Source organism: Apodemus sylvaticus, chromosome 6, assembly GCF_947179515.1.
Source record: "Apodemus sylvaticus chromosome 6, mApoSyl1.1, whole genome shotgun sequence".
NCBI lineage: Eukaryota > Metazoa > Chordata > Mammalia > Rodentia > Muridae > Apodemus > Apodemus sylvaticus.
In genome coordinates, this window is record NC_067477.1 from 49,123,286 (window position 1) to 49,139,203 (window position 15,918).

Here is a 15,918-nt window from a genome sequence, read left to right on the forward strand (position 1 = left end):
TCTAGAAAAAACAAAAACCAACCAACCAACCAACCAAACAACCAACCAATCAACCAACCAACCAAACAAACAAACAAACAAAAAACAAAAAACAAAAAAACTGAACAATGAGCAAATAACCCTACTTAAAAATGGGCAAGAGTTAGACACTTACCTAAGAAAATATGCAGAGGTCACAGAAGCATGTGCAATACCCTTATCATGCCTCTAGGGAATCTCAGAACAGAGAAGCCACTACAGTCCATTAAATTGTCGAGAACGCAGCACACTATACTACTAACACCGAATGCTGGTGAGGATATATGATTACAGGATGCTCGCTCATTGCTGGTCGATGCAAGATGACAACTGCTTTGGAAGACAGTTGCAGCTTCTTATAAAAACTAACTATACCTTCACAATGTAGCATATGCTCCTTGGTATTTACCGCCCAAAATTGAAAAATGACCATGTAAAAACCTACACACAAACATTTTTAGCACCTTTATTGATGGCTGGCAAAACTTGGAAGTAGTAGAAAGGTCTTCCGTGAGGTGAGTGGATCAACAAACATGGTACTTCCATATAACGGGACATTACTCAGTACTGAAATGAAACAAGCTATTAAATCAATGAAGTCACTCTGAAAATGACACTCGGTCCTACATGATCCCAATCATGGCATTCTGGTAGGTAGGAGGATCAGTAGTGGCCAAGAATAAACCCTAATATCAGCCACGGACTTTCGCATCCCTGGTTGTAACACGTGTCACACCGACACAAAGCATTCACAGCAGGGAGAGCTACAGAGTTGGAGTAAGGAGTTACATGTAATCCCCCATTTAATTTGCTCAATATATGGAAATGTAAAACTACTCTAAAAAAATAGAGGCTACTTATTTTTTTAAAGTCACAAATGCCGGGCACAGGCATGGTGGCACAGCTCTGAACCCCAGCGCTTGCCAGGAGAGCAGCAGGCATACTATAGCAGTGATTTGGTTAACCAGCTTTGGCTCCTGGCAGGCCTCACTAGAGCTGTGCCTGCCCAGGAGCTCTCTGGAGTCTAAGTTCCAGCTAATTTCCATATGCCTTAACTAGCTCAATGGCTGGGCATTTCTAGTCCTATCTGAGGCTAGCATACATTTCCCTCCGGCATTCCTGGCTTAACACCTTCTAAATCTATGTTTTATCTTTGCTGCCTTGTTACTTATTGGGCAGCCCCACTCCGCCCCCACCCCCAGGGCTGCTTTCTCTTTCCACCTACTAGGCAGGTTGATTTTTTTTTTTTCCCTGTAGCTCTGAAATCTGATCCCTCTCTTCTCCCCCCTCTGTCCCTTGTCAGAACAATCTAAAAGTCCCGCCCACACCTTTCTGTCCAGCCATTGGCTGTATGGCAGTCCTTTATTATCAATAGAAGCCAGCTGAGGACAGGGACCCTCGGGCCTGGAAGCTAGGCTCTGGGAACCAAATTAAGACAAAGCCTAGGGCAGTAGTGGCGCAGGCCTTTAATCCCAGCACTTGGGAGGCAGAGGCAGGTGGATTTCTGAGTTCGAGGCCAGCCTGGTCTACAGAGTGAGTTCCAGGACAGCCAGGGCTATACAGAGAAACCCTGTCTGGGAGGTGGGAGAGAAGACAAAGAATTAGAACCAATTCCCAACAGCAGATTGCTGTGAGTTCAAGGCTAGCCTGGTCTACACAGCTAGGTCCTGCCTCAAACACAAAACAAAACAGAAAACAAAACTCCCAAACAAAAGAGTGACTCTGCGCATTTAAGAACATTTCAAGTATTTTGAGTATTTCTGATTTTGGTTAAAATTAAAATGGCTAAGTTCCTGCTGCTGTTCTGTCTGGTTTTCTGTTCACAACTTTCCTGAGAGTGTCATTTTCACATATGGCGCCTTCCGTAATGATCCCTTCTTGTTTAGAGAAGTATATTATTCATCATAATAAAAACATCTTTTTTCATTTGTTGACCCAGTCAAAGATGATGAGTACTAAACTGAAGCTTCCAAGCACAGTGCCTGTGACCAGCAGGGACAAAGCCTGTGGAGACAAAAGAGACACTGAGCGTGAGCCTCTGCCCCCTCCACAGCAAATTTTCATTCCATGTCAGTACATGGGGTCTCACTCTAGCTCTGGCCAGCCTTGAACACACAGCAATCCTGCCTCAGCCTCCTAAGATCTGGAATTACAAGCATGAACCATCATGCCAGACTCTAAAATGAACTTTGTACATTAAGATATTCTGTCTTCCTAGACATAGTAATAAACACACTATTCCTTAAAATGGAAGTCTCAAACAGTTGAAAACAACCTACCCCAAGCTTTTTCCAGGACAGAAAATCCTCTCGGCTGAGTTTAAGATAAAATAACCCTGGGAACACAAAAATCAAGCACGTGGATGTGCTGGCACCTACAAGGTGAGAGAGGGAGAAACAGCCGCGTCAGCTCCGCTATGAGAGTGATGACTTTATTAGCCTCTTACTTTTGTGGGGCTAGAAATCAAATCTGAGGAGTCCACCCAAGGTGGGAGGTGCTCTACCACTGATGAGACTTCCCTGTCCCTTTTATTACAAGGGTTTTCTTAAAGTGGAAAACTTACCAACTACACCAAATACATTCCTAATGTCAGGAACATATATCGCAAGTACAATGATGATGATGTTGAGCGCCACTGTGGTCAGGGAGTGCCGAATCCAGGAAAACGGATAATTGGAGAAAAGTATCATCATTAAAGCTTTTCTGGCCTATGGAGCGGGAAAAGAAGACGTTCAGGCAAACGGTAAAGGGTGAAGGGCATGGAGTTTGCTTAGAGAAACACATGTAGAGTAACCATAATATTTTTACCCCAAACCATTTGTATTCTCCAGACACAGATAAACTATCATTATGCAGTGTTTTTATACTCATAAACCTTTCTGAGTGACTTCATAAAAATTATTTTTCTTAAGTTCCACACAAAAGTTTCACAGGCAATTTTTCCAGGTTTTATAATTTAAAGAATTATAAGCAAGAATTACACTTTGTTATGAAATCACAAAGAACAATTTTCATTAAATTTAACAGACAAACTTTCAAGAAGAAAAAAACCAAAACATGGCATGGAAGAGAACAGCATTTTTCTGTTTTATTTTTGTTATCTGTTCCATGGCATGGAATACAAAAATATTTCCCACATCTTCCACTGCTAGGGCACGCCACTGGCAATCAGAGCCCACAAGTTTATCTAGCCCTGGCCGGACCCCTGATCCTGTGGTCTCACAGGGAGGGGCAAGGATTCCTGGGGGTCCCAGTCTTCAAGAACTCATATGAGTTCAAGACACCCATGCAGAAGCTTTTCTACCCAAAGCTGTTGTTTTCATTTTCACGGAAATTCTTAAGATTCTTATGTGCAGCGACTGGATGCAGAATGGGAATCTGTTCTGCCTCTTAAATTTTAAAGCAAGTATAAAGCCTAAGAGAGAACCGGCTTCCCCTGTGGGAAGAAGCAATAGACCAAAAGGAGCTTATTTTTGCTGAATCAACTTTCTCTTCTTTGTGAACATTCTTTTGAAAACAGAATATAGGAAGACACCGCCCCCTGCAACCCTAAAACTTTAGAACTATAGTTTCTAAATTAGAAACAAAACTGAGGGAGAGGTAAATCTAAACTAAATCTCAGAAAGCACAAATTAGCTTCGAGGTTCGCTGTTATTTTTGTGCTTTCATGGGACCATATGCTAATATGAGGTCTTGGATCAATTACTTGACAAATGAATAAGATACACAAGGCTAGATGTGATTCAGAGGTTCTGGTCTGCAAAGCATTAGTGTTGCCATATTAGGGAGCCACGACACTAAGCAACAAAACCTTTAGGCATACTTACAGGGAAGTGGATTAGAGGGACTGTCAGAAGCACAGCGAATAGTATGCACAACTTCACAGCCATGACAATAACATCATGTGGCAAGTATTTACTATAACCTTGTAGCAATTCTGACTCCACTTTGTCTGTAAATAAATTAAAACAACAACAGCAGCAGCAGCAATCAGGGTCGAATAATAAACTTTGTACCACTCTGCCAATAATACCAAAATTATTTTCTGTTGCATTACTGGTTTGTCCTAGGCTTGGACACCACTCTGAAATTAATTTCTGGCCTTTTTTCCCCTCTGTACTAGGAAATACAAAGCTACTAAGCATTTCCTTGAGCTGTATACTACTTTCTGAAATGTATTACAGAATTTATTTCCTTATTTGGGAGTGCCTGTGCCTGTGCCACTGCACACACGTGGATCTCAGAGGACAACGTGCGGGACTGAGTTCTTTCCTTCTACCACGTGGGTCCTGGGATTAAACTTTGGTCATTGGGCTTGGTGGTAAATGCTCTTACCTTCTGGAACATTATGCCAGCCCATGTAAATGCTTTTGTAGTCTTTTAAGAAATTTTAAATCAGGACACACAGAATCTCCAAAATTACAACTAAAATATACTTAAAACTATCTCCTTAACCAGGTATGGTGGTACATGGCTGTAATCACAGCAATGGGGAGGCAGAAGCAGGTAGATCTTTGTGAGTTTGAGGCTAGTATGTTCCAGGCCAGTGAGGCCTAATCACAAAAACAAAATAAAACAAAACACAAAAGACAAACCAAAGCAAACTCTTAGAACTTGTCCATACTATTAAGGAAAGGGTTTACACACTTGCGTCTATAAAGTGCTTATATTTATACTGGTGAATTTGGGCACCATAGCAATATGAGATACGAAGGCTCAAGAGTGCCAGGCAGTCTGGTGGAGAGCACACAGCAGGGGGGCAAGGTAGAACACCCACGATTTTGTGTTAAAGTGACTCCGGGACACCAGTGTTTCTTGGATTCCACCTGTTCTGTGTAGGACTATACTCCAGGGGTGCTTACATTTCTGCAGAGTGTTTTGTGCAGAGTATCAGCTTTGTCCATTTCCATCTTGCATGAAAGAAAGAATGAGGGTTAAGAAAATGGCTTGTTTAGTAAGTCAGGTCCATTCAGAGACAGGCCGGAGAGATGCCAGCCGGGCTTTCTACCTGGTAGCTTCCTTCCACTCCCACTGTTTCCCTCACCCAGATTACTTAGGAAGAATGAGGGTGCTCAGCCACACCTCAGGACCTATAGACAAAGATCAGTCTAGACTTAAAATAGGACAGAGTTTTTAAATCCCATGGACTGGGGTGCCAGACTGTATAGCAGAGAAGAGAGTGTGCCGGACAGGGCCTCATCACTCCTCCTTCTTCTCACCAGCTCTGGCCACTGAGCCTTCCAGGCTAGAGACTGTAACCTGCAGCTGTGAGCCAGGGCAAACCTTTTCTCCCTCAGGCTGCCTGGCACTTCATGTGTTTTGTTGCAGCAAAGAGGAATGTAACTAAGATAGAAAGAGGAGTGTATTATAATCTGTGCTCTGCAAGCACAGAGTGGGTGAAAATTGTCAGAAACACAAACCCCAGAAAATCAGTGCCATAATCACTAAAGTAACAAAGGCTCTGAGCCAGGCTAGCAACCACACACAGGAGAGGATGGAACTGTCTACAGTGTTAGACAGAAATCAGAGAATCAGGAACAGGGCTAGGTAGGAGAATTGGGAAGAGCCAAGAAATCTGGATTCTATTTCCAAATCTGTGAGATACTTGTGAGTCTTTGGAGAAATATGGCAAACTACTTTATTTCCATTTTCTGAGTCATAAAATGAGCTATTAACACTTGTTGTTTAACAACCTTGCAGACATTAAAATGGCCCAGTTACCCTATGTCTGGGCACTGGCCTGGCTCACCAGGGGAACGCTTTTCCTCTTTAACATCCGTAATTAGAACCAATATTATTAATGTGGGTTGATACTTAAGAGATCCCTTTAGTCTGACAGAAGCCATAACTAATATGATGTCATAATTATGACAGAAGTCATAATAACAATACTTACTAAACTTTAAGAGTCTAGATAAATATTCTAATCAGTTCCCAAAGTATTAATAACTATGTTTACTAAAATTCCTTCTTTCCCAGAGTAAAAGCCTTCTGAGTTAGCCACTCTGCATTCTTATCTAAGGAACAAATTATAACACACTTATCTGGACTCAGAGAAAGCAACGCAAATTTCCAAAAGGACCAAATGGTGATTTTTGCAAGTCATTTGGACCAGTGGCATCTGTTTAACACACCAAGGAAGATTTCCATAAGGTAGCAGAAAAAAGAATACAGGCGTGTGTTTAGAAAGCTGCCTTCAATTCCAGGACAGGCCACTTTACTGATCTAGGAAAAACTGTTAACCTAAAAAGATGAAGTGTAGGCTTGAACTTCAGACAAGGCCTACCAAACTGACCATCTCCTGCTGACATGAACAGCTTCAACTATAAGCCACAGTAGAAGGCATTTCTTCATTGTGATTAACAATGGGGGCAAAGAAGTACTCAAGGAACAACTATCACCCACCCAGCGCCTTCTGCCTTTAGCAGGGCGTTATCTGTCAGCCACCTCCCCACTGTGTGATCTTATCAGCTGGGCATTTCTTCAGTGCATGGCATCTAGAAGTTCACAGCTATGGAGAAGGGGTTAAGTTAGACGCACCCTGACATCTTTACTCGATAGCATGTCAAATCCCTGTCTAGGAAACGTTTCCTCTGTATGGAGAGCGGATAAACATATGACAGCGGCTTAGGTAAGCCATGGTTTCCTAAAGTTTGCGTTAATTAGAAACCAAAACAAAGGAACACAGCCTGGGTTTTATGTTTTTCAAAGCTAGCAAAGTGTTGACGTCTTTGGAGATTTGTAGATTTGGACAAAGAAAGATATAATCTAAGCTTTAGCTCCGCCTCAAATCTGAAGGTAGTGACCTCATCAGTCAATCTAAACAGACCCATCTGAGTGGTGAGGACGAAGCAATCCTATCAAAGCACCGGTCTTGCTTAGCAGCCGGCTCACTGGCCGAGCCCCGATTCTGCCTCTTCTGTAACCTAGGAAAACCTCGTTAGGCTTTCTAGAGCTTAGAAGTACCCAGTAATTCATGGAATTCACATGACTAATTCTTAATCATCCTGGATACTAGCGGGAAGTGGAGACTTCTTCCAGATTGTTCTATTGACCTACAAGGAGGGGAAGGGGTCTGTATTTATTAGGCTTCGATCAACATTAAAGATTTCCAAAATGAACACAGGATGAGTAGCACTGATCTTAAAATTGAAAATGTGAAACACTCTGAAATGCACAACTCACCGAGCAGGACACCCAATATTCTAAACTCATCAAGATTCATACATTTGAAACTCTTCCAATCCTAAGAATCTCAGTGGTAATCAGCAGTGTTTATAATGGGTGACAGCTGCAATTAGAAATATATGCAGTCATGTGGCACAATATATCCTTTTAAAAGCCAAGAAGCCCAGTTTTAGGATCTTACTAAAGAAAGGTTTGACGGAGCTCCTATCTCTAAACTAGTAAACCTAACAACCAAAATATAACAAAATGCAACATGGATGTTTAGATATTTTGTTTGTTTGCTCTGATGAGGAGGAAAGGCTGACAATCTGCCTCACTTTCACTGCCCTGGGCAGCAGGCCCGGGCTCAGCTTCGGAAGCACACTTTTCTGGATGATACACAGAGAACTCCACTGCTCTCACCCTGCAGCAGGATTAAGTGCAAGCTAACACCTCGATGATAGGGGACACCCTTTGTCGCTATTGAGCTAACAGAGAAGGAGGAGGAAACATACAGAATAACTGCAGATGTGTCCCCCATGGAAAACAGCACAGCGATAGCGCATACACGGAAGCCCGCTGTGCGACAGAGCACCACTGCGAAGCTGGTGTAATTAGACAGGCTGGAGAGAGGCCTGGGTTGGTAGAATGGGTGCCTTGCAGCTTCGAGGATCTTTGTTCAATCCTTAGAATCGGGTTTTATAGAAATCTGGGTGTGACAAATGCTCTCACAACCCCAGGGCTGGGAGGCAGAGACAGGTAGAGTCCTCACAGCTTGCTGACAGCCACTCAGCCTACTTGTAAATTCCAAGGCAAGGGTGAAACTCTGCCTCAAAAAACAAGGCAGAAGGCTCTTGAAGAATGACCCCTGAGGTTGTCCTCTAACCTCCACCTACACATGCACCACCATGCACCTGTGTGTACACCCAACATGCAGCTAAGCAGCATGCACCTGCATGTACATCCAACATGCAGCCAAGAATGACTAGGAGTACAATACTGACATAGAATACCTAAAACTGAGACCGTTAAAATAGTTAGGGTGATGGTGAGATACAGCTATGAATGGCTCTCAGTTGGGAAGGATTATTATGTACCAAATGCCACAGCAGGGCTCACTTCTGTCTCCCTAAACCCTCCAGAGCTATGCTCATTTAATGGATTAAGAGTGAGGATCATTCAAGGCGTAGGCTCCCCTCAAGGCCATAGAGCTAGTTAGGGTATGGCAATTAGTTATGTGACCCAGGTTTGTGACATTTCAAAACCAACACTCTTTTCACCGGACCTAGGAAATTCAGTGGTATAAGAAAACATTGTCTAAAGACTCGCAGCTTGGGAAAACGGGAAGAAAAGTATTAATAAAGGTCAACAGCTGGTGACCACAGAAGTCTAAAACCGGAAAGGTGCACAGAGCCATCAAGCAGGTCAAGAGATACACATCCCCAAGTAGAAACAGTCAATCATTTGCAGTTACTATGAAAACATTTATGAACTGAAGAATACTTGCAAAATTGGGTGTGCTGAGTGTTGGATGCTGTGATGTGACTGTTTGCAAATTTTGCTTATCTTTTCTTTCTTGTTCTAGACTTTGGTGCTGTTCTCGGCATTCTTGATGAAAAAGGAAAAACCTCCATAAACTACGCAGGAAACAACTCCAAAATAAACAAGAGAGGATTTGGCTTGTACTTTGTACTTTTACGAGCGTCTTTAAGGCATTTGAAGAGAAAGGCCCTGCCTGAGCACAGGCTATGAAAATGAAGGCAGAGATGGCCACAGCCGAGTGCACTCTGTCTTTTCTGGGGTTGCTCTTTTGTAATTATTGGTTACCCTCCTGACCTCTAAATTTATCATCTACAGTCTAACATATTGGATGTGTAATTTTTTCTTTTTTTGAGACAAGGTCTCTCTGTGTAGCTCTGGCTGTCTTGGTACTCATTATGTAGACCAGGCTGGCCTCAAACTCAGAGAGTCACCCTCCTCTGTCTCTTGAGTGCTAGGATTAAAAGTGTGTACCACCATACCCACCTAGCCCTGAATATACAATTTAAAAGACCCAAAGCATTATTTTTCAGAGACAACAGTATGCTTGAAATTTTATATAAAAGTCTATGAAAAAATTTTTGGGCTTGAGAGATGGCTTAGCTGCTAAGAATGTGTCCTGCTCTCACAGAGAACAGGAGTTTGACACTCAAGTTGGGCTCAAAGCCATTTGTGACTCCAGCTTCCAGGGGCCCTCCTCTGACTTCCATGGGCACTGCATTTACACATACAAATTCACACTCGGACACAAACATACACACAATTAAAAATAAAGACAAAAGTCTCAAAAGAGGAAAAGTTTTCCTATGAACCTACAAAGTGATTAATCTTCAGCCTGGTTTGTCAGATCTGCCACAGTGCTGGGATGGTCTGGACAGACGACCTTACTAGCAAATGGCAGAGAGCAAGGCCACAGGAGGGGTGAGGGCGCCTGTCCTTCTTTCACTGCATAATTAAGAATTAAAAATATACTCACCATAAAAAGTGAGGTAGCCAAAGAGTGCAGACACAAAGTAAACCAGGAAGCTCAATGCAATCGCTGTGTTGGTCACATTCTGCATCCTTTTCTTGGAAGGGCTGACACAAACAAATAAACAAACAAACCCAGTGAAGGTTGACAAAGCCAGTGATATGAATCATATCTGAAGAGACGAGCATCACAGGCCAGTCAGAGACAATCATGAGTTTATCAATGACTACACACGAGTATTCACAAGTTGACACTCACAGAGATGGTGTCACAGGCAACATTCCCGACAAGGACAGAATTAGCTCTTGGTTGCTGCAGCGGTTTGAATAGGAATTGACACCCACAAACTCAAGTGTCTGAATGCTTGACTTATAGGGAGTGGCACTGTTAGGAGGTGTGGCCTTGTTGAAGCAGATGCGGCCTTATTGGAGGAAGTGTGTCACTGTGGGGGTTGGAGGGTGGCTTGGAGGTCTCCTATATTCAAGCTACACCTAGTGTGGCACACAGTCTCCTCCTGAAGCCTATGGATACAGATGTGGAACTATTGGCTCCTCCAGCACTATGTTTGCCTGCACACTTCCATGCTCCTACCATGATGACAATGGACTAAGTCTACAAACCATAAGCCAGCCCCAATTAAATGTCTTCCTTTATAAGAGTTGCTGTGGTCACAAAGTCTCTTCACAGTAATAAAACCCTGATGAAGACAGTTACCTTGTTTGTTTGTTTTTTTAAGCTAATACTTAGAATTCAAGACAGTAGGGAAGGGTTCAATAAATGAGAATGTGACTGGATCTGAAGGCCTCAGCGCTTGTTACACAGTACCTTTGAAGCTCACAGTATATGGGCAATATTGAGGTGTGGCAGAGAAATGAAAAAGCCATGGTTGGTATGGCGTAAACACTCTGAAAAAAATGTAGAACAAAATACTATTAAATGCTACATCATTTTTATTTGATAATAAGCTCAGTTCTTTTTGTTTTAATTACATCTTTACTCATTTATTTTGTATATGTGTGTGCCTACACACCCACGACACCTAGCACTTGCAGAGTCAGAGGATAACTAGTAGGAGTCATCAGGACCTGGGGGGGTCAGGCTTTGCTGCAGGCACTTAGTAGTACAACCGAGCTGTCTTGTCAGCCCAACAATAAAGTTCTTTTTTTAAAAAACAACATTTCTGCCATCTTTTGGAAATGAACTCTTTCATAAGATAGACAGACAGACAGACAGACAGATAAATGATCTGTAGTTACCAGCAACTACTATAGCTTACAAGTGGCTTCCTTATTCTTTTTTTTTTTTTTTTTTCCGAGACAGGGTTTCTCTGTGTAGCCCTGGCTGTCCTGAACTCACTTTTAGACCAGGTTGGCCTTGAACTCAGAAATCCGCCTGCCTCTGCCTCCCAGGGCTGGGATTACAGGGGTGCGCCACCACCGCCCGGCTGGCTTGCTTATTCTAACCACAACATTTTCATTTTCTGGCTGGCCTCTCATGTTGGTTTATTATAATTACCACTTTTTACATTATTTGGGTAAGATAAAACTAATTTAGGTAATATATAAATAGCTACATTTAAGATAATTTTTATTATAATTCTAGTCATTCCTAAGGTATGCACAATTTAAATACATCTCATTACCCACGCAGCAGTAGTGCCAATGCTGTCAAATCTGCTTTTCCTTACTCAAGCCAAGCAAGTGCTCCAAGGAGAAGCCACACCTTTGTCCTGCCAGAATCCACACCAAGATCTTCCTTAATGAGCACAAAGATCAGTAATTCTAGACCCGGAAAGCTCCTTAGGATCCCATGTAATACATAAGCCTAAAGTTCTTTAAATTATTATTAGAATACGTAACAAGAGCCAGAGAAAACTAGCCAGCCAAATGCTATTACCCTCTAGATTAAAGAACTGTCTTAACAAATGGATGGCAATGATTTACTTTCTCTTTTCTGGTCTAAAAATATTTCTCCTTAGCTAGTATTGGGCTCTTCACCAAAAGAAGTTCCAGATGAAGACCTGCTCTGGAGTACAGTACCTAGGAAGTTGGGTTTCTTGAGGCTATATTAGGGGAATGAGAGCTTAAGACACGTTCTCTGTTTCCCGGCCTGTCAATTACCCTGTCCCGATCTTTAAGGCCCATGGAGGTCTTCGCTGTGTGAAAGATGTGGCGACCTCCCTTGCAAGACTTGGGAGACATTTCTTAGTTATAAACTGGAGATAAAAGGGAAAGTTTTGCACGGAGGACTAACCACGTTAACATTCTATACTAACGAAGATGTGCAAGGAGGAGAGGAGAGGAGCATCTGACGTCTGGGACCTACAAAACAACATTTCAGCAGAAAAACAAAGTAGAGAGGAAGAGACTGCCAGGATCAGGGACTGCACAGACGGCAGCCCGTTTGTCTGTGTGCTCGGGGACTCCTGCAGGCATTTTCCGGATCCTACAGCTCTCTCAGAGTGGGCACGGGACTTGGGTTTCTGGTCTCTGCACTGAACATCATAAATTCCCCTGGAATGTTGCTCAGAAGGTATACTGGCAGTGCTCAAGTGCTGGCCCACTGATGAGGCTGTTTAGCTACAGACCAAAGTCCTACTCACCAGGGAGGAGTTTTTGATGTAATTGGCGATTTAGCTTTACAAGTCCAGAGCGCAACAGGAAAACCGTATCCACAGAGGACCTTACTGGCCAGACCAGACATTTGGTAAATCTGTTCTTTTAGGCAAAGGCCCATTTAAAACAGGCTCCATTTAAAAGCATGCCAAAAGAAAGAAAAGAAAAAGGTGGCTGTTTCATAATGGGCCACCCTGTGTTAAATAATATTATTCTTCTGGTAGGCAAGCCTACACTTAGCACTTTCATGAAAATTAATTAGTTACAGGTACAAAGACCTAAGAGACCCTGTAACACAAATCTCTTAAAACTTGAAATGTGAAAAATCAACCAAAAGTATCTGTTAATAACTTACACACCTCTTTGGAGAAATGAAAGAGCTTTGGTTTACAGTCATCTGTAGCGTTTGAAATCTGTTTAAGAGTATTGAGGGGGAAAGAAAAACCAATAGGTATTAAAAGTCAGAATACATCAACAAATATGATGAATTTATTACTACTAGAATTTCAAATCAAATTACTTCAAAGAAAAGTTCTAAAATGCTATGTAACTATTACCTTTCACCAATTAGAAAAATAATCATTTATCTTCCATTTCTTTTTTTAGTTGAAAAGTTAAAAAAAGCTAAAAATTATTACCTGAAAGACTGCATTGATGCAATTTAAGGTCACAGGACAAGGAATAGCCCATTTTTTAATTACCACCTGTAAAAGTAAATGCAGCCAGCACTTAGATGATCTGGAGTAAAACTCATCACAAGTTCATGTTTCAATAAAGCCAAACAAGAAGCTAACAGAATTTTCTTCGATACTCCGATTTTCCCCAGACAGAGCGGGGTCACCCTTTAACGCGGTCTCTGGGAGGAGGGAAGGGCACAGGATGACAGGAAGGCTTTACATACATCAGTGGGGAATCTTGCCCATCGAGTCAATTTTCAAAACTCCAACAGTAAGTACCCTGGTTTTGTTTTTAAAGTGCAACTCAAAAGAGAGGAAGCATGTTTCCAATGATAATTGCAAGGGATGTTTATTCATGTCAGTAGCAGACAGAGCAGAAGAGAGGCAGAAATGAGGGGAGACTTGAATTCACTGTGTCCTCGCTGGCTTTCCTGATGAACACATACTTCCACCTCTTCAGTTTTCATGTGTGTGCTGTTGGTGAGTGTGGAGGGAACTGGACCGCACACGGCTGGCTGCAGAGCTAGGGAACTCCAGCTGGCCAGAATAAAGAAATCCAGAGGGATGCAGTTTCCCAGAACCATCAATGGCCATGCTTCAGGATTTGACTCTTAATTGTGGCCGTCCTGTTCCTACAGCCCCAGTAGTGCCTGTGTCAACACTGCCATTGTAGCCCCGTTGCAGGCACATAATTACTCCGTAAATGTTTGCTCCAGGCTAAATCCCAGCATACAAAGGGGCAGAGAGAAGAAAGGAAGTATTTGTCTTTGCAGGAGACCAGTAAGTAAATACTATTCCTATTTGGAACTTATCTAGTTTGGGATTTTAACAAATTCAATCAAAATTTTATACAGTGATAAATCTAAAGAAAACACACGCTTTTAGGATTAAGTTAATGAGAGAACCCAAGAGTCACTTTTAATTTAAAATCTAACCCCAAAGGGGGTGGGGTGTCTAAGGATAAACTGGGCATTTCCAGGTAAGTTTTCAACATAAAACCAACTCCAACCATCAATTTATCAAAAGACATGAACAAAACTAGAACCAAGAATCTCATTATCTTTTCTTTTCCTGAAAGGTTGGGTTTGTTTTTGTTTGTTTTGGTTTTAAAAGATAGATGGAGTGTGGGTGAGGATGAGGGTGACTTTAAACGCAAGGCCACCACCCCAGGGCTCTTCAGCCCTACTGATGCCATTCCAAATTCAATGTCTCCAGTTTCCCTCTTACTGGTTGTGTGTGGGTGGTGGGGATGGGGGGTGCGGGGCAGTTTCTGATAGCAACTGTGCCTCCTGGCTTCCTGGGCCTGCTGAGTACCAGGCCTTGACAAACTTAATGCCAAGTCAAAATCCTTCAAGATTCAACATAGTCCATTTCATTGATTAGAAAGAATTATTGGCAACTTAGTTTTACACTAACATAAATCCCATCATTACAGCTAATTCCTGTGGATCATTCCAGCTCCACACCTGCGTGGTGGAAAGGCGTGGAGAGAGATGCGGATGGGTGAGGAGTGGGAAGAGACCCAAGCACAGGAGAGGAGAGAGTCACAGGGAGTCCTTGCTTGGCGCTGAAGAAAGACTGGGTAAGAAGGAGAGTCTAGGGGATGGAAAGAGACTAAGAGAAATCACCTTAGGCACTACAAATACTTAATGCCCTTGCACAAAAGGCCCGCCCTTCCCAGCCCTCCTCCGCCCTCCTGGCCCAGCCTTCCATTTCTGCAGGGCAGTGGCCTGCTTACTTCCTCCCATCTCCTCTACAGAGATCTCAGCAACTCTCCCCAACCCTCTCAACGCTGGTGACAAGAAGGTAGGTTAGAAAAAGAAAGGATAAAGGCATCTGTTCCTGTCACTTTGAGCCACTGCCAAACTGAAACTTACGTTTAAATGTAGATACTCTCAAAGGAAAATTTATGCTAAATTTTTAATGAAAATCAGGATCAGGAAGAACAGCTAGTAGAGACACTTCGATCTGCAATGTTTGATGAGTACAATTAAGAAAATGTTTTCTGGATTGATTCCATAAAATATAATATAAATGTAATAGACTTATGCATACACATTCTTAAAATAAACAACGGACAGAGATGCCGAGACAGGTGAGGAGGGCTGGGACCCAACCATAAGACAGGAGAGAATCGCTGGCAGTCTCACATTTTAAAAACTGGCACTTTTTTAAAAAATGTCAGTTAGCTGGGCATAGTAGAGTACAGCTTGAATCCTAGCCCTAAGGAGGCAGAGGCATGGACAGATAAATTTCTGTGAATTCCATGTCTGTCTGGTCTACGGAGCAAGTTCATGGGCAGCCAGGGTTACATGGTGAAACCCTGTCTCAGAAAACAAAAAGACAAAACCAAAAATAGAAATAGAATCTCTAATAAACACAGCAATAAAAAAACAGCATTAAAAAAGTATAAGCTTCATGGTCTTGCTGGAATCTAAATTCCAGCTCTTCTCACAGGTAGAAATCCATGGAGAAGATTTGTGGAGCGTCAGGATTAATATGGGAGAATTATTTCCAGGTGACCCCCGCAGCAGAAATCTGCACTGAATTAAAGAGTATCTGCTACAGCAGAAACAAAACACCGTGAGAGACATATTGCATCAATACCCTCCACCTGTGTTAAGCTATTGACTGTGAAAACTGAATTACTTCTACCTATGAAATGCTTGCCTTGTCGATTAAGCGCCAGGGCAAAATTCAGTATGTTATCTACACGTGATTAAGATCCATACATTCCGATGTATATGTGGGATACCGTCTAACCATGTAGATGTTTCTCAACAACTACCTTGTGGTGAAAATACCTACTGTTTCTCTCTATAGTATAGAACCTAAAAATTATATGCTAACTTGTCATTGCTTGAATGACAATTGGGGTTGGTGGAGGGATAATTTTAATGTAGATAAATTAAAAAATGACCAAGTGCTGTTA

General features: G+C 42.3%; 1 protein-coding gene across 2 annotated transcripts in view; it reads right to left on the reverse strand.

Annotated features, from left to right (window-relative positions):
* Positions 1 to 470: 470 nt before the first annotated feature.
* The window catches only part of Slc38a6 (solute carrier family 38 member 6), a 58,864-nt gene continuing 43,416 nt past the window's right edge, over positions 471 to 15,918 (reverse strand). For both annotated transcript variants that reach the window (XM_052185673.1, XM_052185672.1), the window contains 8 exons: positions 12,948 to 13,013; positions 12,669 to 12,722; positions 10,520 to 10,599; positions 9,701 to 9,801; positions 3,846 to 3,970; positions 2,582 to 2,726; positions 2,298 to 2,392; positions 471 to 2,022 (listed from right to left, as the gene is read on the reverse strand). In XM_052185673.1, coding sequence (XP_052041633.1) covers positions 1,942 to 2,022; positions 2,298 to 2,392; positions 2,582 to 2,726; positions 3,846 to 3,970; positions 9,701 to 9,801; positions 10,520 to 10,599; positions 12,669 to 12,722; positions 12,948 to 13,013 — 747 coding nt within the window. In that variant the 3' untranslated portion in view covers positions 471 to 1,941. The remainder of the gene's footprint in view (positions 2,023 to 2,297; positions 2,393 to 2,581; positions 2,727 to 3,845; positions 3,971 to 9,700; positions 9,802 to 10,519; positions 10,600 to 12,668; positions 12,723 to 12,947; positions 13,014 to 15,918) is intronic.